General features: G+C 43.2%; 2 protein-coding genes across 4 annotated transcripts in view; both read right to left on the reverse strand.

Moving 5' to 3' along the window:
- DISP1 (dispatched RND transporter family member 1) overlaps positions 1-496 on the reverse strand; it is an 86,643-nt gene extending 86,147 nt beyond the window's left edge. The window contains exon 1 of one of the 2 annotated variants that reach the window (XM_077282212.1): positions 345-496. The gene's annotated coding sequence lies outside the window, so the exon portion shown is untranslated. The remainder of the gene's footprint in view (positions 1-344) is intronic. The other variant, XM_077282214.1, reaches the window with a different exon arrangement.
- An 8,825-nt stretch (positions 497-9,321) lies between these two features.
- TLR5 (toll like receptor 5) overlaps positions 9,322-22,680 on the reverse strand; it is a 79,210-nt gene continuing 65,851 nt past the window's right edge. For both annotated transcript variants that reach the window (XM_077282216.1, XM_077282215.1), the window contains exon 3: positions 9,322-17,727. In XM_077282216.1, coding sequence (XP_077138331.1) covers positions 15,126-17,727 — 2,602 coding nt within the window. In that variant the 3' untranslated portion in view covers positions 9,322-15,125. The remainder of the gene's footprint in view (positions 17,728-22,680) is intronic.

Here is a 22,680-nt window from a genome sequence, read left to right on the forward strand (position 1 = left end):
GAGCTGGAGCTTTCACATATCGGATCCGATCCAGAAATCTGCAGCCTGTTGTATAACTACAAGTCCCAGCTGCAGCTCTCGCGTCCTGCTGGGAGTTGTAGTACTACACGAGCAGCAGATCGCCGATGACAACAATAATATTTATGAAATGTTGCAACATTGTATCTCTCCTCACTTCCTCACTTGATACAATTACTTCTTTTCCTCTCTGGGACAAAAGAAAAAGTTTTTTTTGTTACTGATTTTCTAGTGTTCCCTGTGGCTGAGGCAGGTGGTGTGCAGCCAGAAGTGCTGGCACTTGTAGTCCCCCAGCACCTGCCCTAAGTGCTCCCGGCCGCCCTTACCTGCCGTGTGCTGGGTGTCCATGCTGCTGGCTGCTCACATCCTTATCCCCCACATCCAGCTCCCAGGCAGCTGTGTGGGCACATTGCACCAGTGTGTGCAGCCTCCCCAGCAGCCTCCCGGCTCCTCCTCTGCTCCCTGCACAGGAAGCTCTGGAGCCATGGAGGGAGTGCTTCCTGTGTCACTGCTCCCTGTGTATCCTGCAGCCTGGGGACAGGCACAGTGCTGCTGCTACCCTGCAGCCCCCTCCCCACTGCACTGTGGCTCCCTGCAGCGCCCACCATAGGGAGCTCTCTGGGGTGCAAGGCTCTCACTGCCTGGGGAGTGGGGGCTTATACTGAAATTGGGTTCTGTGCAAGGTCCCAGTGTCTTACAATGCAAGGAAAAACCTTGGCCAACAGCAGTGATTACTACCATTATTATTATGGGATGTATCCCAGGCAAGAAAAGAGCAATCTGCCCTGTGCTGGGATCTGCTGGGCTGCAGTGACACCTAGTGGTAGGAAATAGGATTTACCAACTGCAATGACTGCCCATATTTTGGACTATGGAGCCCAGTGTTGGTGCTGTGGGGGTCCCTGGTAAAACACTGGGGGAGGCTCCTTATACACACAGCTGCCTCAAAAGTATTTTATGGTGAGTAAAGGCTCAGACAGCCCTGGCACACCAGCCTGACCAAGGAACTGAGGCGAGCTTCCAGGGCTGCTGAGCGCAGATGGAAAAGATCCCACTCCAATGACCACTTCATCGCATTCAAACAGTCCCTCACTACTTTCAAGACCACACTCGCCACAGCTAAACAAACCTACTTCTCATCTCTCATATCCTCCCTGTCTCACAACCCTAAACAGTTATTCATCACCTCCAATTCTCTCCTCCGTCCCCCAGCACCTCCTCCCTCCCCACTCATCTCCGCTGAAGACTTTGCCTCATACTTCAAGCAGAAGATTGATAACATCAGAGACAGTTTTGGTCAACAACCCCCAGAGCCCTTCCTCCCGACTTCCCAGCCCTCCACCTCCAAAACCAACTTCTCCACCATTACAGGTCGACTCTCCACTCTACTCTCAGGATCACATCTCACCACCTGTGCACTTGACCCGCTCCCATCCCACTTCATCCCAAACCTCGCCACAGTCTTCATCCCAACCCTAACCCATCTATTCAACCTATCACTAACAACTGGTGTTTTCCCCTCAAGCTTTAAACATGCCTCCATCACACCTATCCCCAAAAAGCCCTCACTTGACCCATCCTCTGTATCTAGCCATCGCCCTATATCACTTCTCCCCTATGCCTCCAAACTACTGGAACAACACGTCTACCTTGAACTGTCCTCCCATCTTCTCTTCCTGCTCCCTCTTTGACCGCTTACAATCTGGCTTCCGGTCACACCATTCCACTGAAACTGCCCAAACTAAGGTCACCAATGACCTCAACCGCCAAGAGCAAGCGACACTACTCTGTCCTCCTCCTCCTCGACCTGTCGGCTGCCTTTGACACAGTGGACCATTCCCTATTACTACAGACCCTCTCATCTCTTGGCATCACAGACTTGGCCCTATCCTGGATCTCATCATACCTAACAGACCAGACATTCAGCGTCTCCCACTCACACACCACCTCCTCACCTCGCCCCCTATCTGTCGGAGTCCCACAAGGTTCAGTCCTTGGGCCCCTGCTCTTCTCCATTTACACCTTTGGCCTGGGACAGCTCATAGAATCTCACGGCTTTCAGTATCACCTCTATGCTGATGACACACAGATCTACATCTCTGGACCAGATATCACCTCCCTACTAACCAGAATCCCTCAATGTCTGTCCACTATTTCATCCTTCTTCTCCGCTAGATTTTTGAAACTTAACATGGACAAAACAGAATTCATCATCTTTCCCCCATCTCACGTGACCCCCCCAACGAACCTATCCATTACAGTAAATGGCTGCCCACTCTCCCCAGTCCCACAAGCTCGCTGCCTCGGGGTAATCCTTGATGCTGATCTCTCCTTCAAACCACATATCCAAGCCCTTTCCACTTCTTGCCACCTTCAACTCAAAAATATTTCACGGATCCGTACATTCCTAATCCAAGAACCTGCAAAAACCCTAGTCCATGCCCTCATCATCTCTCGCCTTGACTACTGCAACCTCCTGCTCTGTGGCCTCCCCTCTAACACTCTCGCACCCCTCCAATCTATTCTAAACTCAGCTGCCTGACTAATCCACCTTTCCCCCCGCTATTCCCCGGCCTCTCCCCTCTGTCAATCCCTTCACTGGCTCCCCATTGCCCAGAGACTCCAGTACAAAACCCTAACCATGACATACAAAGCCATCCACAACCTGTCTCCTCCATACATCTGTGACCTCGTCTCCCATAACTTTCCTGCAAGCAACCTCTGATCCTCACAAGATCTCCTTCTCTACTCCCCTCTTATCTCCTCTTCCCACAATCGTATACAAGATTTCTCCCGCGCATCACCCCTACTCTGGAACTCTCTACCCCAACACATTTGTTGCTGGGAACACAACAGGTTTGTGACATTGGAGGCAGCTGGGATTTATTGGTGACTGGTGCCATGAAGCACAAATGGCAAAGACATTTGTAAAAAATTTCCACGGTATTGGATGACTTTAACACCCTGTGTAATATTTAATAGTACAAAGTCAGCGGCAATGGCTAATTAACCGGTTGTGCTCCTACGATTCTCAAATGTTGGACGTTCTAGTCATTTATGGATGGTAAAATTTACATCATGGACGGTATTGGAGAAATACTGTGCATATATTCTGTAAAACACTCGTCCACCATCGAAACCTTCAAAAAGAACCTGAAGACCCACCTCTTCCGACAAGCCTACAACCTGCAGTAACCACCGATCGACCAAACCGCTGCACAACCAGCTCTATCCTCACCTACTGTATCCTCACCCATCCCTTGTAGATTGTGAGCCTTCGCGGGCAGGGTCCTCCCTCCTCCTGTACCAGTTACAACTTGTATTGTTCAAGATTATTGTACCTTTTTTTATTATGTATACCCCCTCACATGTAGAGCGCCGTGGAATAAATGGCTCTATAATAATAAATAATAATAATGCACAACACCATATTTTCGGACCAGGTTCGATCACTTCAAAGATGGGTCACACTCGGATCAACATCATCCACAGGATGGACCAACATCATCCGCAGGATGGACCAACATCATCCGCAGGATGGACCCACATCATCCGCAGGATGGACCCACATCATCCACAGGCTGGATCAACATCATCCACAGGATGGATCAACATCATCCACAGGATGGACCAACATCATCCACAGAATGGACCAACATCATCCACAGAATGGACCAACATCATCCGCAGAATGGACCCACATCATCCACAATATGGACGAACATCATCCACAGGATGGACCAACATCATCCACAGGATGGACGTACATCATCCACAGGATGGACCAGCATCATCCACAGGATGGACCAGCATCATCCACAGGATGGACCAACATCATCCACAGAATGGACCAACATCATCCACAGAATGGACCAACATCATCCGCAGAATGGACCCACATCATCCACAATATGGACGAACATCATCCACAGGATGGACCAGCATCATCCACAGGATGGACCAACATCATCCACAGGATGGACCAACATCATCCGCAGGATGAACCAACATCATCCACAGGATGGACCAACATCATCCGCAGGATGGACCAACATCATCCACAGAATGGACCAACATCGGATAAGACTCAGACATTCAAGTCCATGGGTGTGAGATAAAAAATCAGATGTCAGAGAGAATGATCTGATCTTTATAGAGACTGCAAGTGATCAATGGGAAGAAACGGACACGGAGGACAAAGGGGAAACATGGATGAAAATTTGACTCATTCTTTTTAAACTGTCAAAGGACCCCAGCATAGAGCAAGAGGCCTGTTGTAAATGAGGTTCTGCAGCAGCTGAGGTGTATTATGAGATTCTGCAGCAGCTGAGGTGTAAGGTATCCATATCCTCACTCCACGACACAGACAGTGCTGCTGCTTTCTACTATGCCACTCTCGCATCAGTTATTGACACAGTTGCCCCTCTCGTTCATGGCAGAGTGCGACGTATCAACAGACAACCCTGGCACAATAACACCACTAAGAACCTCCGGCAAGTGTCCAGGGTTGCAGAGCGATGTTGGAAGAAAACAAATTTGCAAGATGATTTCACTGCATTCAAACAGGCAACACTCGCTTTCAAATCTGCTCTCACCTCTGCTAAACAGGCCTACTTCACAACCCTCGTATCCTCCCTATCGTACAACCCAAAACAGTTATTGAAAAACCTTTAACTCCTTCCTCCGCCCACCACTGCCCCCTCCAACTTCCCTCTGCTGAGGACTTTGCCACACAGTTCAAACATAAGATCGACCAAACAAGGCAAGTCTTCATTGTTCAACCACCACAACCCCTTTTGTATACCAGACCAGTGCCCTAACCCCATAACCTCCCTATCCAACATCAATGAAGGGGGGCTTAATTGTCTTCTCTCCAAATCACACCTCACCACCTGTGCGCTCGACCCCATCCCACCTCCTCCCCAACCTCACCGCCACTCTTATCCCATCCCTAACCCACCTCTTCAACCTATCACTAACTTCTGGCACCTTCCCTTCTGCTTTCAAACATGCCACAGTCACGCCTATCCTTAAAAAGCTAACCCTCGACCCAACCGTTATGTCCAGCTATCGCCCAATATCGCTGCTCCCATTCTCTTCAAAAATCCTGGAGCAGCACGTCCATGCTGAACTTCCCTCCCACCTCTCATCTAACTTGCTCTTTGACAATCTACAATCTGGTTTCCGCCCCCATCACTCAACTGAGACAGCCCTGACCAAAATCACTAACGACCTACTTACTGCCAAAGATACTGGACAATACTCTGTACTCCTCCTCCTAGACCTGTTCTCTGCTTTCAACACAGTTGACCACTGCCTCCTACTACAGATCCTCTCCTCCTTTGGCACCTCGCCTTTGACCTCGCCCTATCCTGGATCTCCTCATACCTTACCAACCACACATTCAGCGTCTCCCACTTTCACACTACCTCTTCATCCCAGCCTCTCTCTGTTGAAGTCCCCAAGGCTCTGTTCTAGGACCCCTACTCTTCTCAGTCTATACACTTGGCTTGGGACAACTCAAAGTCCCATGGATTCCAGTACCACCTTTATGCTGATGACACTCAGATCTACTTCTCTGGCCCAGATGTCACCGCTCTGCTGTCCAGAATCCCAGAGTGTCTATCAGCCATATCCTCCTCCTCCTCTCGCTTCCTCAAACTCAATGTGGACAAATCTGAACTCATCATCTTTCCTCCATCCCACAAATCTTCCTTATCTGACCTATCTATCGCAATCAATGACATCATGCTTTCCCCCGTACCCGAAGTCCGCTGCCTCGAAGTAACCTTCGACTCTGCCCTGTCCTTCAAACCGCACATCCAAGCTCTGTCCACCTCCTGTCACCTCCAGCTCAAAAATATCTCCAGAATCCGTCCTTTCCTCAACCGTCAATCTACTAAAATGCTTGTGCATGCCCTCATCATCTCCCGCCTTGACTACTGCAACACCCTCCTCTGTGGCCTCCCTGCTAACACCCTCTCACCTCTCCAGTCCATCCTTAACTCTGCTGCCCGACTAGTTCATATCTCTCGTCGCTACTCCTCCGCTTCCCCCCTCTGCAAATCTCTTCACTGGCTCCCATTCCCTCAGCGTATCCAGTTCAAATTACTAATATTAACCTACAAAGCCATCCATAACCTTTCTCTTCCATATATCTCTGAACTAATCTCCCAATATCTTCCCTCACATAATCTCGGGTCCTCCCAAGATCTCCTTCTCTCCTCCTCACCCAATCGCCTGCAAGACTTCTCCCGAATATCCCCCATCCTCTGGAATTCTTTACCCCATCACGTCCGACTATCCACCACATTCGGATCCTTCAGACGGAACCTGAAAACCCACCTCTTCAGGAAAGCCTACAGCCTGCACTGACCCCGCTGCCTCCTCACCACTACCGGAGATACCGCCTCACCAACACCGGAGCTCCTGCAACCCCCAACCTATTGTCTCCTACCCCACAATCCTGTAGAACGTAAGCCCGCAAGGGCAGGGTCCTCGCCCCTCTGTATCAGTCTGTCATTGTTAGTTTGATTACTGTAAGTGATATCTGTTATTTGTATGTAACCCCTTCTCATGTACAGCACAATGGAATCAATGGTGCTATATAAATAAATAATGAATAATAATGAGGTTCTGCAGCAACTGAGGTGTATTATGAGGTTCCGCAGCAGCTGAGGTGTATTATGAGGTTCTCCAGCAGCTGAGGTATATTATGAGGTTCTGCAGCAGCTGAGGTATATTATGAGGTTCTGCAGCAGCTGAGATGTGTGCATAATGATTTAATCTGTTATTGTTACACAAGAAGGAGTATCCACAGGTGATGATTGTGTATTTTTTTTCTGTAGATTTTTCAGTCTCTTTTCTATATGTTATGGGGGAGTCCGACCTGAATGATTGTGTGCAGATAACATTTATAGATGTGCAGCAGTGTAGCTCCACGAAGCTGGAAACAATGGTGAGATGTTCATGGACAGAAGCGTTTATAACGTTTAACCTCCGTCTCCAATCGCCTCTCAGCTGATGTATGATAACATTAAAGTTGTGGTGATGGATCCACTAAAAAGAAAGAAAATAGGGGTAAACTCTCCCATCACAACAAGCTCACTGACAGATTCTCAGATAACTCATTCTGCAGCCAGCAATAGACAGCTCAATGTACAGGCTATAGAAGGTAAATGCTTAATGAAACCTAATTCTAAAATTTATTTTTAGCCAAAAATACATGTAATTCAGTTAAAAAAACACATATTATCTTGAAGGTTTCGATATATTCTTTAAAAGGTCAGATGTCCATAGAAATCAAAACTGTAGTACTCCCTTTGACCACCAGGTGGCAATGTTACAAGCTTTTTCTTTTTACTTTTTTATTCTTATTTATCCATTTTCTATCACCGACGTTTTTGCCTTGATCCATTGAATCCGTGCAAGAAAATCTGAATCGCTGCCTTCACACGCCGCAGAGGCGTCATTAGGGAATAATTCTCATTGCAAAAAGAGTTCCCATAGAAAAGCCCCTAGAGTTTGGGAAGTCCGTCAGATGATATTATAAGAACAGAAGTCGCTCAGTCACAGCAATGTGTGGGTGAAATGAAGACTTTGTAAAAAAGCCCGACGATATCAGCGGCTTTTTACTCCCTAGAACAGATATTTGGCTGTGAAGACGTTATCCTGGTGACGAATGAGTGAAGAACGTCCTGATCTCGGTGAATAGGGATGAGATATTCGCTATCACTGGAAACAATGGTGCTGAATGGAGATGTAACGGTATCTATTACCCGGAGATCACACAAAGGGCGAATAACGACCGTATTCTACAAGACCCTACGTCAAGGGACGTGACGTTGTCCTCATATCACTTACTCGGCTCTTGTTTGTGCCAAGTTTTGGGGTCCTCCCCTTTTTTCTGCCATGTCCATCTCGGGATCAGCGGTGGTCCAAGAGATCAGAACCTACAGGAAGGGGATGACTTAAAAAACTTGTCACAAACCCTTTAGTAGTCCATTGGCTCCATCCGCGGCACCATCACATCGTGACACAGCCGGGAAATCTACAACATAACGGCATGAATTGTACAGAACTGGCATCTCCTTAAATACTCTGCTCTATTCCTTCCATATTTTTTCCACGCGGACCCGGGTGCCTCTTGTAGATGGGCAGTTTTATCCTAGGGATTGGTGGTCGTCCCAGCGCGGGATTAATCATGTGCAGCGTAGTAATCACTATTATTATGGAGCCGCTATAGTAACACAGGTGAGATGTGGTAATAGTGGGGTTTTGCAGTGACTGTGACATCATGTACAGTGAGTGTCCTTCTATGTGAAGATATGTGGATTCTTCTCCAGATATGACACGACACACCCCGAGCTCAGACATAATCAGATCATCGTCTGCAGAGGCAGCGAGCAGGTGACCCGTCTGGAGATGGCGCCGTGGCCCTTCCTGCTGCCGACAATGAATGTCTCTTGTATGGGGCGGCTTTACTGCACATGTCCAACCTGTGACGCCTTCAGCGCAATGACAGGGAACTTTCAGGTAATGCTGGGAGTTGTAGTTTTGCCACAAATTTAAAACCTTTGACTTGCATTCCAAGACATCCCCTTATTGCTACAAGTCCAAATTCATCCTTGCCACATAAGGAGGCAGAGTGGCTTTTCCCGCATTGCATCATAATGGTATGTTGCAGCAAGCTGCTAGTCTCCTCACCAAGCTACACTTTTATGGTGCGGTTTTCTGATCAAAAATAGCATAAAAGCCATCCCACGGTCGGCAAGGTGACCCTGATCAGGACGGGCCTACGCTGTCTAGTATTAAAAACCTTACCATGTGTCAGAGTTGACCTCAGTGTGTGAATAAGATCAAACAAAAGGACTGTGTGGCCTCCCTATCCTGAGCTGGAAATTACATTTAAAGGCTTCCCCAGGCTTTTGACCACAGGTCAGGACCCGGTCCTTTTGTCTGCCCTAATTCACACACTGAGGTCAACTCTGACACATGGTAAGGTTTTTAATATTAGGCAGCGTAGGCCGTTACATATTTTACATTGGGACCTATAAGCCTCACGTTTTGCCTCTACGCACATTTTCAGTCTAGAGTAGTTTTTTTTCCATTCTCCTGAAATTTTTAACAATCATTTTTCCCCCAATTGCTCCAATTTTCAACTGTTGGCCAGCTAATGAAGGCAGAGATTTGTAATACAGCAGGGGGGACTGTTTGGATGATATTATCTGACTCTCAATATAATTTCCAAGTATACCGATAGTAGAAAGTAACAAATAAAATGAAAATGATGCTTTATTTTTATTTTTTTACAAATAGCTTTTATTTTGCCATTACGCAGCTGAAAAATAAAATGTTGAATTTCTTTGCTCTGTGCTATAAAATATTAACATCTTTAAGAAAATATTGTGATTTCCTAAATTACCTCTCCTATCCACATAGAGGAAGCAGCCATTGTATTTACTGACGCTAGGCATGTTTTAAGGGAGTTTTCAGTGTTTAGAGTCTCACACTCAAGACTTTCATCAAGAAGCCAACACAGAGGTCTGAAATATCAGGTCTGTGAAGAATTGCAATGTGCGCCGTGTAATGCTTCAACTCCCCTGTGGTGGCGCTGCAGGGGAATTAAACACTTGTTAATGGGATCATCATGCCGATTAATCTGAACACTGGTGGTCCAAGATTCACCAGTAATCCGTTTATTATCAGAGCACCCTCATCTTTGAAGTAAAAGTTGAAGGTGTTGTCCACTTTGCACAATCACTTTTTCTTAGACATATCCCATAAAAAATAACATACGCACAGGATTTTCTTCTTCTGGAGCCCCCAGTGATTGATTGTGATTTGGGATGAAACTTGGTAGTAAGAGTTTCATTTCACCGCAGTGTTACCACCACTTTTACCACTGGGGACGTGAAGAATTATGCACTTCCCATTGAAATCATTGGGCTGTCCACATAATGCATGGGCTTGCTGTATCCTACACAGTGAGAAATACATTTAGTAGCCACCCTGTGATCCGACTCATAGATGAGGTCCTAAAAAGTTCTCAGAACTTCTAAACCAGACAATCCCTTTAAAGGGATTCTCCACTTTAGACAATCCCCACTTATTAGAAAGGAACCTTTACAATAATCTGATCACACAGCTAAGGACCAACAGAAATCGACTTTTTATTTTATCGGAAAACATATCGTAAGTGTCTAGTTTTCCTACAGCTCCTCCACAGGGGAAATGAAGAATTACACGGTGCTCATTCATATGAATGGGCCGTCCATATAATGCAGGACAAGGCAGGTCCTCCACAGTGAGAGACTCTTTGTAACCACTCTCCATTGTGGCCAAGACTTGAGGATCCTGAACAAAAGACTTCCCTCCATTAACTCAGGATTTCCTAAAGAGTTTTCTACCCCGGACAAATCCTCTCATATTTAATTATCCAATCTGCTCTTCCATGGTCCAGTAAATATGGCTGCCTCTTCTGTGAGATATGACAAATACTTGATTAACACATACAACACATACAAAGAGAAATACAAAAATGAGGTATTGAATAAGGCAGTGAAAACCAGAACATGAAATGCTGTTTGGATCTAGGTAGCACTTTGTAATGGAGGACTAGGACAAGCCTTATAAGTTGATGAATTTTTCAGATTTCCACTAAGGAGTTATAAAGTGGGAATAATTTTTCTTAGTAAATGCACACCTAAGGAGGTTACATGGTAATACCACTTACATGACAACCTTGGTTGGCCAGAGGAGGAAGACCAAGAATTGGCAAGAATGGGGACCTAAAAGTAGGAGTCCAAGAATATGGTCCCTTATAGGGAGTCAAAGAATGCCTGGTAAAAAGAGCTGGAGAACCAACTACCAAGGACTGGTGAAACATCTTGAAATTATTCAGGTTTCAGACCTCAAACTTGACTGGAGGGGGAAAGTCCTAAACATACAGTGTGACATTAAAAAAAAACAACACTCCATACTGCTTAAAGGTTATCAACAGCTTTCAATGGTCTTTCTTTAATGTTTTGGCTAAAAATAATTTTTGTGATTTTCATTATACATTTTGGACTGTTTGTCTTCTACAGCCTCCGTGTATCACAGTACATAGAAGTCTGCAGAATGAGATACCAACTAGCTCATTCTGATGGCAAAGCATGTAACCCTTATAGCTATTTTTTAAGCTCTCTTTATGGGGTTTTCCACTACTCGGACAATCCCATCTCGATCGCTATGTTTCCCCCTTTTGAAATAATAACATCTATACTCACCTCCGCTGTCAGCGCCATTCTACCATTCTGCTGCTCCTCACTTCCCCCAGACATATGTGATTCATCTGAAGGAGAAGAGAGTGAAGCGGCCACAGGGATCACCTGACATAACAATAGGAAAGCCAGTGCCGACACCACTGGAATGGCGCTGGCACTAGGGGTGAGTATAGATGTTATTATTTTACAAGGGGGAAACATAGGGATTGAGAAGGGCTTGTCCAAGTAGTGGACAACCCCTCTAAGCCGCTGAAAATTAAACAGTGATGTGGTCATAAATCAGTTTAGAAGATGTCTGAGGAGGAGAAGAGAGATAATAGTTACAGATCAGAGAACAGGTTCACTGGTGGATTCACTCCTAACACATTCTGCAGACTGCTATGTTCTGTGACACATAGAGGATGCAGAAGCCAAACAGTCCAAAATGTATAATAAAAAATAAAAAATTTCACACAATTCTTTAAGGTCACTGAAGAATTTAGTAAGTGCCACTGTACCCACGAGGAATCTTTATAGTATATCTATAGAAGATGATTTCCTCCAGAAACATAACATAGTAAAGTATGATATACTGGTGCATAAAACAGCCAATCAAATATTGAAAATTGTGATACTTAGACTGATAAAACTATTAACGGAATGCACACAAAAGGTTTTGGTCTTATAAAAAAAAATGTTCCAGGAAACATGTCCACAGGTGGTACTGAGGGAGATGGGCATGGTGCAGGGAATAAGAAAGCTCTAATCAGTGACTGTGTCATGCTCTGCCCTCTCCAGCCTTGGAGTTTATGTTTTTATTGCTCTTTTAAAATCTTTTTTACCATTGAAAACAGTTTTTATTGCAATACATATAATTTTAAAAATGTGCAATTCCTTTTTATTTTCACATTTTCTATTTTTTTTTTTATTAAACATGTTCTCCTCTTGCAGCTTGCATGCAATGCAAACCAGTGCAAGCTGCTCTGCTTTCCTGTACTAAAGTCATTGGCTCAGCCCCTTACTCTCCTCTCCGTGATGCTAATGTAACCTCCAGCCCTATGAGATTTCAGTTTATTTTCTATGATCTTATAAGGTGAAAGCTTAGATTAGAGGAGCAGAGAGAGAGCCTGCAGCTGCCTGAAGGACTTGGCACAGGACAGCACTAAGCAGCTTGCATTGAATTGTATTATATGCAAGCTGAAGGAGTCAAACTGGAAAACGTTTTAATAACCAATAATAATAACAACCTTAAGCATTGGTTAATAACCAGATACAGATCTGTATTATTTGTAAAAGTGAACATAATGCTGATAGATGGGGGATCTGACACCAGGTGCCACCACCAATCATCTGACAGCTGGTGCTACAGAGTATACATAGCTAGAACACCTTGTGTACTGTGTCGTGGCTGTTCTTGCCCCACAGCTCCCATTCACTAAAATGGAACTGAACTGCAGGTCATCGATATCTCAGCCCCAGACAACACCTTTAAAATGACTATGTGGCCTCTCATTGCCATTTACAACTTGTGGATTAATAAAACGTAATGCTACTTCATTTTTGGTATTGTGACCACTTAACCTTCAGACCCCTATATGGGGGCCGCAATAGATCAGCATTTTCAGGAAAACGTTCTTGTAAGGCCATTCAGTAGTCATAATAATACCTGCTTTATTAAAGTTATTAAGGTGATAAATTCTCTTTAACATTCTGCATTTAATGATATCCATATTTACAGTGATATGTAAAAGTTTGGGCACCCCAGGTCAAAATAGCTGTTATTGCGAACAGTTAAGCAAGTTGAAGATTAAATTATTTCTAAAAGGCCTAAAGCTAAAGGTGACACATTTACTTTGCATTTTAGGCACAAAAAAAATATATAATTTACATTTTAAAAATTCCAAAAAGGAAAATGGGCTGATGCAAAAGATGGGCACCCTTGGAGATTTGTGTGCTCAGATAATTTTGGCCAAAGTTTCAGACCTTAATTAACCTGTTAGAGTTATAGCTTGTTCACTATCATTGTTAGGAAAGGCCAGGTGATACAAATTTCTCAGCTTTATAAAAGCCATGGGTTCTTCTAAGCAGCTGCCTAGCACTCTGAAAATGACATTGGTGGACACTGGTGGAGACCCACAAAGCAGGAGAAGGCTATAAGAAGATAGCAAAGCACTTTCAAGTTGCCCTTTCCTCAGTTCGAAATGTAATTAAGAAATGGCAGTTATCAGGAACAGTGGAGGTCAAGATAAGGTATGGAAGACCAAGCAAAATTTCAGTGAGAGCTGCTTGACTGCAATCGACCTTCAGAAAGATTTAGCAGATTCTGTAGTTGTGGTACATTGTTCTATTGTTCAGAGACACCTGCAAAAATATGGCCTTCATGGAAGAGTCATCAGGAGAAAATCTCTCCGGCATCCTCACCATAAAATTCAGCCTCAGAAGTATGCAAAAGAACATCTAGACAAGCCTAATTTTTTTTAACACGTGCTGTGGACCGATGAGGTTAAAATAAAACTCTCTGGCCACAATGATTAAAAGTCTGTGTGGAGAAGTGAGGGCACAGAATTTCCGAAGATGAATATCTCGCCAACCCGCAAGCATGGGGGGTCAATCAATCATGCTTTGGGGTTGTGTTGCAGCCAATGGCATGGGGAACATTTCACAGGTAGAGGGAAGAATGGATTCAATGAAATTTCAACAAATTCTTGATGCCAACATAACACCATCAATAAGAAAGCTGAAGTTGAAAAGTGGAAGAGGATTGCTTCAACAAATGGATAACAATCCTAAAAACACGTCAAAATCCACAATAGACGACCTCAAGAGGCACAAGCTGAAGGTTTTACAATGGCCCTCACAGTCCCCTGATCTGAACATCATTGAAAATCTGTGGCTAGACTTCAAAATAGCGGAGAATGCAAGACGCCCCAGGAATCTCACACAGCTGGAAGAATTCTCCAAGGAAGAATGGAAGAAAATCCCTCAAACAAGAACTCTTGTCTGGGATCAAAAAGCTTTTATAAGCTGTGATACTGTCAAAAGTGGGTGCTGCTAGGTACTAACCATACAGGGTGACAAAACGTTTTCATCAGCTCATTTTCCTTTTTGTAATTTTTAAAATGTAAAAGATGAAAACTTTTTTGGGGGGCTAAAATGCAAAGGAAATGTGTCATTTTAAACTTTAGGCATTTTAGAGATAATTTCATCTGCAACTCGCTTATTAAATTAAAAATTAACAGTCATTTTGACCAGTGGTGCCCAAACTTTTACATGCCACTGTACATGCTACATGTAGAATAGTATATGATATAAAAGCAACTCCAGTCACTGAGGGGGGGACTTTTATATAGATGTTTTCTAGCCTTAATTATCCCTCTGGGTAATACACACATTTCATATTCTCTTTGCCATTTGACGAGTAATTGAATTAGCTGCCAAGAAAAGAAGAAATTACTCTGAGCAAAATCCCCCAATGCCTGCGAAGAAATATGCATGCTGACCACCATTTTATTTGTAAGGAGGAAAGAAACACACCCACATACTTATACTCAGCTGAACATAAGGGTCGGGCATTAATGTGGGTGTGTATGGGAAGACTTAGTTTAAAATAAAGCCTAAGCTAAGGCTAACATGTAGAACACTGTCCTCTATGGATGTGAACGTGTAGTAGAATGTTTTGTGACTGAAATTGCTTTTATTATACATATTTTAGAATATAAAATACTTCAATAACTTCTTTCGTAGGAGAAAACATTTTCAGATATAGTTTATATACAAATTCACATTTGGCAAAGTGCTTCACTTACAGAAACTCCAACTCACTGAAACCTTCTGTTACCGAACAGTGGCCAAACTGTCCACTCAAGAAACACCTATTTGTTGTAATTCTAAAGTGGAGCTTACTGTTCGGACTTTTAAGTCCCTGTTTTTGACTTTTTCCTCTCGTAAAATTTTATAAGAAAGTCTACTTAGAAACCATTCAACATCCTGATCATCTTCAGGCCATATCAAGTACTCACACCTTTGTATATATGCCCGGATGGGCTTATACTTTTTCAGTTGGTACTCTGATAGAGACCCGACCACGACCATTATTAAGACATTTTTGAGTTCTGTAAAGTATCGACTCTGGGCATAATTAAAGGCCTCTACACACCATCCGTCCTGTAGAAAATGTTTGGTCACAACACAAATGGTTTTCTTACTGTTCCAAATGGCATCTCGAATATTTACAATATGATCTTCTCCTGGAATGAAATTTCTTTCTTCAAAACACAAATCGAAATGATTCTGCTCACCATAGTCAGAATCTAAGTTTCTGATAAAGACGTTTTCAACCCATGGGAAATCCTTTCTGGCATAACACAAATAGGCATCAAACTTAAACGTCTTTTCTTCTTGAGCCTTTTCCTCAAGTAGAGATTTTATCAACCTTTTGTAGAATCCAAAGAAAAATCCTCGGAAATGGTTATATACAATCACAGTTGTCATAAAAGTCACAATGATTACTGTTGAGAACACAAACAACGCAAACATGAGCGGCTCTAATGTTGGCTCATCACAGCCCGAAAATTCCATAAAATCAAGAGGGACAAATCTTAGCCTGTCGGGATATGCACAGTAAATGTCCTGTCGATCACCAACTAAAGTAACATTAGTTGTATTAAACCATATCAAAAAATCAACAAGGGGGCATTCACAGATGAACTGGTTATGTCTTAGATCGATGGTTCCTAAGCCAAAAAACACATCTGGGTTGGGTGACAAAAGTTGGTTCTTAGAAACATCCAAAGTGTGAAGATTGACAGGTAAAAGATCTGACATGACATGGGTGAGAAAGTTGGATGACAAGTTAAGCTCTTGTAAAGACGTAAGGCCACTAAAGACTCCTTTGGGAAGGAATCGAATATAGTTGTTTGCTAAGTTTATTGATTGAAGAGCACTAAAATTCTTAAACATGTCCCAACATTGACCATTTTCCCAAATCAGCTGGATCATATTGTCAGATAGATCTAAGTAAAGGAGTGAATGGTTTTTTGGAATACTAACGTCGTAATTACAAATGGACAGTTGGTTCTTTTGAATGGCGGCATATTCAATCATATTGTTCTTAAGAAAGTAAAAAAACTCTGCGATATTTGACAGCTGGTTCCTGGAAAAATTAACAATTGAGGTCTTCACTTTGGCAGACTCGACAGAAATTAATTTATTTCCCTTCAAGCCAATAGAATGTAACAATGGCAGATATTCACAAAATACAAGCGTCATAATGGCGTTGTTAGTTAGATCCAAAGTTCTTAATTTTGGAAGGTTGTGAAAGGCATAATCCTGTATTATTCCAATATGATTATCATTTAGGTAAAGTTCTACTAAACTGGTCAAGCCATCAAAATAGTCATTATATAATTCACCCAACAGGTTGAAGGACATATTGAGCCTTTCTAAGTTTTGAAGGCCATTGAACGCATTGGTCTCAATGCGGTTTATCTTGTTTTCGGCAATATTAAGACGTAACAGTTTAGAAAGTTTTCCAAATAAGTACGGCTGCAGAGAAAAAATGAGTCCTTTCGAGATGTCAAGGATTAAAAGGTCACTGTTCTCAAGTCCAGCAAAGGTTGTATTATCTGGATTCTTAAAGTTGTTGAAGCCAAAACTTGGTCCCATCAGGTGAGAACGTAGCTGTAGGAATAAGATTTTGGTTCCATTCAACACGTTGCACAGTGCTTTTGTGGTTCTTTCGTTGAATCCATTTCCACCCAGGTTTAGAGTTTCAAACTCAATATTTCGGAACGGATTCCCACAATGTTCCCAATCAGTGGCATTCAAGTGATAAAGAAGATTGTACGACAGATCTATAACTTTAATTTTTTTCTGTTGGAAACTGTGTAAGTCCCCTTCACAAATCCTTGATATTCGATTTTCCCTTAAAACTAGTAGTTCAAACCTGTATAAATTATAAAATTTAGGATGAGGCTTAAGATATGTAAGATTGTTAAATGAAAGGTCTATGTAGACCAAATTGGTCAAATCTTTAAAATAATTGTTTTCTAAAAAGGATCCGTTCAACTGATTGTAATGTAAGAGAAGACTTTCAAGTGATGACAAGCCGGTGAAGGCATCTTGATCGAGTAGCAGGAGTTTATTGTAGGATAGGTCAAGTTCAATCAGCTTTGTTAAATTTTTAAAACTATCCTTACGTACTGTCAACTTTTCTGTTTTCTGACCATCCAGTTTTAACACAAGTAAGTCCAGCAAAAGTGAAAATGATGAAGAGTTCACTTCTGATAAATAGTTATGACTTAAGATCAGAAAAGTAGTATTCATTGGTACCCAAGGAATTTGAGTCAAGTTGCAAGCAAAAAAAATGGCAGTACGTTCAATAATTTCGCAACGCAATTCATTACTTTCCTGGAGGAAATGTCCATCCAAAAATAGAAGCAGCAGGAGAAGGGGAACTGTTTTCCTAAATACAAAAAAGAAGAAGATTAGCATGAACTAAATATTACACTAAAATATTAACAATTCCAAAAAGCATTAAAATATTAAGTTACATAATTTAATAAAAATTTAGACTTCTTTAGAATTGCATCAATAATAGAGATACCTTTGCAGTCAAGATTAGAAATAGTGTAAAAAAAACACAAGGGGGGTAATCATCCCATTAGGTCTAGCAGGGCTCCTGATATAGTTGCAAAATATTCCGTAGAGCTCGTGTCATGTCCCACAAATTGTAGTTTATCAGCCATGTTGTGTCTTTGCATATCTTGATAAGAATTGTCTTTTTTATCTACTAGAATTGTGCACAACTACAAGAATTCAGCTTGAAAATAAACCTTCTTCTGGAATCTTCATTCGTTCCTCCGCAGACGAGTTAAGCTATCTGATGAAATCTCTTCGTGTGAGTACTGGTACGTAGAGACAGCCAAGAAACTGTGTCTCAAGAGCCCCACAATCGCAGCCTATTTATAGAATCAGAATAGCTCCCCTTAATTGCTGCAGACTTTATCCTCATCCTCTATCTACACCCCACATAATAAAGTCGCAATAAAAAGCAGCTTTCGCTCTACAACCCGATAACATATTCGTCTCAATGGGCGTCTTATGATATAATACTATATTTTCGCTGTACAACCTGGTGTAGGAAAAATATGCTAATGGGTTCTTTTTACAGCTGATCACTGCATTTCAGGAGTTGGTACATGATCTTGGAGAGTTCTTGCAAAAAAGACACATTTTAATGTCTTCCCGTTCTCTTTGATTTTCAGCTGATATACCACTCCAACTGTCCATGTATAGTAATAAGAGTGGAGCTACAAAAGCAGCACACATATAATATACAGTTAGGTCCATATATATTTGGACAGAGACAGCATTTTTGTAATTTTGGTTATAGACATTACCACAATGAATTTTAAACAAAACAATTCAGATGCAGTTGAAGTTCAGACTTTCAGCTTTCATTTGAGGGTATCCATATTAAAATTGGATGAAGGGTTTAGGAGTTTCAGCTCCTTAACGTGTGCCACCCTGTTTTTAAAGGGACCAAAAGTAATTGGACAATTGACTCCAAGGCTATTTCATGGACAGGTGTGGGCAATCCCTTCGTTATGTCATTCTCAATTAAGCAGATAAAAGGCCTGGAGTTGATTTGAGGTGTGGTGCTTGCATTTGGAAGGTTTTGCTGTGACGTAAACATGCGGTCAAAGGAGCTCTCCATGCAGGTGAAACAAGCCATCCTTAAGCTGCGAAAACAGAAAAAACCCATCTGAGAAATTGGTACAATATTAGGAGTGGCAAAATCTACAGTTTGGTACATCCTGAGAAAAAAAGAAAACACTGGTGAACTCATCAATGCAAAAAGACCTGGGCGCCCACGGAAGACAACAGTGGTGGATGATGGCAGAATAATCTCCATGGTGAAGAGAAACCCCTTCACAACAGCCAACCAAGTGACCAACACTCTCCAGGAGGTCGGCGTATCAATATCCAAATCTACCATAAAGAGAAGACTGCATGAAAGTAAATACAGAGGGTTCACTGCACGGTGCAAGCCACTCATAAGCATCAAGAAGAAAAAGGATAAAAAACATCTATAAAAGCCGGCACAGTTCTGGAAGAACATTCTTTGGACAGATGAAAGCAAGATCAACCTCTACCAGAATGATGGAAAGAGAAAAGTATGGCGAAGGCGTGGTACAGCTCATGATCCAAAGCATACCACATCATCTGTAAAACACGGCGGAGGCAGTGTGATGGCTTGGGCATGCATGGCTGCCAGTGGCACTGGGTCACTAGTGTTTATGGATGATGTGACACAGGAATGAATTCTGAGGTCTTCAGAGCCGCCATACTGTGTGCTCAGATCCAGCCAAATGCAGCCAAACTGATTGGTCGTCGTTTCATACTACAGATGGGCAATGACCCAAAACATAAAGCCAAAGCAACCCAGGAGTTTATTAAAGCAATGAAGTGGAATATTCTCGAATGGCCAAGTCAGTCACCTGATCTCAACCCAATTGAGCAGCATTTCACTTGTTAAATACTAAACTTCAGACAGAAAGGCCACAAACAAACAGCAACTGAAAACCACCGCAGTGAAGGCCTGGCAGAGCATCAAAAAGGAGGAAACACAGCGTCTGGTGATGTCCATGAGTTCAAAACTTCAGGCAGTCATTGCCAACAAAGGGTTTTCACCCAAGTACTAAAAATGAACATTTTATTTAAAATTATTGATTCTGTCCAATTACTTTTGGTCCCTTTAAAAATAGGGTGGTACATGTTAAGGATCTGAAACTCCTAAACCCTTCATCCAATTTTAATGTGGATACCCTCAAATGAAAGCTGAAAGTCTGAACTTCAACTACATCTGAATTGTTTTGTTAAAAATTCATTGTGGTAAAGTCTATAACCAAAATTAGAAAAATGTTGTCTCTGTCCTAATATATATGGACCTAACTGTATATTATTATATGTATGATATACCGTATTTTTCGGACTATAAGACGCACTTTTTTTTCCTCCAAATTTGGGAGGAAAGTGTGGGTGCGTCTTATAGTCCGGATATAGCATGTGGGGAGGGGGGCAGCAGCGAGTGGGATCGCACTGTTATCCCACTTCAGGATGTCCCCGCTGCCCGGAATCAGCTGCTCGGGAAAGCACATAGCCCCGCTGATTAAGTGCAGTGAATATTCATTAGCGGCTCCCCGCCCACCGATCAGCGCTGAGCGGTGAGCCGGGAGCAGCAAATGAATACTGCACTTAAGCAGCGACACACATTTTCCCCAGCACTGATTCCGGGGAGAATCTGTGTGTCCGGGGGAGTAGGAGGCAGCAGCAGGGGCCAGGAGATCGCTGCATACCTGCCTGTGCTGGACGCTGAGCTGTCCGTGGTGCACAGGGAGGACCTGTGATGATGTCAGAAGTGGGCGGGCTGGAACATCACATGGCAGCTCAGAGCCCTCCCTCTTCTGACATCATCACAGGTCCTTCAGACTCCCACCTAGAATCTGCAGCTTCCTCTTATGTCCTGCACTGTGGAAAGGCAACAACAACAGGGAGGGCTCTGTGTGTGCAGCCATGGGATGCTCCAGCTTTTACCTCAGCACAGTGTGGCTGGCTGCCACAATTAAGAGGTCAGTCTTTCCAAAACACTATAAAGCACTCTGCCACTCCTTTGGTGAACTATAACTCCCAGCATGTCCTAGGATCTGCAGGACATGCTGGGAGTTATAGTTCTCCCATGGGATTTTAAAGCAGCACTCCAGTGTTATTTTGCAGTGCTGGAGTGGTGCTTTCACTATAAGCCCTGTGCCCCCATTCTTAGGGCTCATTTCCACATGCGAGGCACACGTCCGTATCTCGCATGTGGAAACCAAGCTGTGGAGCCGGCACTCCAGAGCAGAGCGTGCGGCCGCATAGGAACACATGGAGCTGCACAGCTCCGCTCCAAAGTGCCGGCGCCAGAGCTTGGTTTCCACATGCGAGATACGGACGTGTGCCTCGCATGTGGAAATGAGCCCTTATACTCACCCTCCAGCATCTTCATATGGTACTTCACAGACACCACACTGGTCCCGCAGCTTCCAACATAATAACACACTATTATATATAATAACACCACATATAATAGTATGTTATTTATGTTATTAAATATTTTACCACATTTTTTTTGCTTCAAATATTTTTTCCCCTATTTTCCACCTCTAAAACCTGGGTGCGTCTTATAGTCCGGTGCGTCCTATAGTCCGAAAAATACGGTATTATTTTATATACAATTCCAGGGGAGCTTTGTAACTGTGCCTTGCACTGTGCTATGTGTATACTACTGCTGGCGTCCAGGGGATTGCTACATACACAGCACCAGAATAATATATACTTATGCACAGCTCAGCTGGAATCCACACTATATCCTACATAGTATATACAGTCGGGACCATAATATATACTTGTACACAGCTCCAGATTAGTTTTATTATTACTATTCTGTACAAGTATATATTATGGTGCCGTCTGTGTATGTACTACGTACGATATAGTGTGGCGTAACGTCCCATTATCCATACCATAGTATATATACAGTCACCACCACACTATAATCTAGTTAGACTGTAGAGAAGCAGATCGAGCAATAGATTCCTCCATCCATGGACCACACGGTGGTAAAACCACCCAACGGACTGGTTGACGAGCTCAGACTTAGTAGTAGTAGCAAGAACAGCAGGAGGACTCCTGAAGGAGGAAGACACTCGCCTGGAGAGTCGATGGCGGACTAGTGTACCGTCCGGTGGTGGAAGTCATGGGACTATTGTCGGGACTACAATGGAGGACACAACGAATCAATTATGGAGTACAGATGTGAGAGCCGCACGGCCTTGGGGAGCCCGAAGCAGTAGCTGCACATCAGATGCTGCCGGAATGGTGTCTCTTGTTCTGAGGCAGATGAGGTCGAAGGGCGGTGTAGACGGTAAGTGTGGGAAAGAAGCCAGGGCTAAGCACCTACTACTCTTCCTCAAGGCCCGCACTGCGCTCTCCTCTCTCCAGTTCACTGTACTGAAGCTCCCAGGAGTGTTTGCACATGCGCAGTGGGAGGCTACAGAAAAAAAAAAAATATGGACGATGCTTTTTTCTTTTCTGCCAGACACTATGGACAACAGAAAAAAGGCACACGTTTTTCACCGACTGTCTGTAAATTTATGGATGTTGGCAACCCAGATAATGGCACAATGATCGAGTGTATTACCATTCAATTACTTGTCTACGGGAATGCCAAAGACAGCAGAGTATAATCTCTCAGCTTCAAGGGGTTGATCTAGAAATAACCCTTTAAATCAGTGGTACCCACCCATGTCTTCACCTATAATTATAGTTGTATATATAATGTACCACAACTTCCGTATATACAGTCTATCCATATAGA

This window comes from Ranitomeya variabilis, chromosome 2 (genome assembly GCF_051348905.1).
Source record: "Ranitomeya variabilis isolate aRanVar5 chromosome 2, aRanVar5.hap1, whole genome shotgun sequence".
NCBI lineage: Eukaryota > Metazoa > Chordata > Amphibia > Anura > Dendrobatidae > Ranitomeya > Ranitomeya variabilis.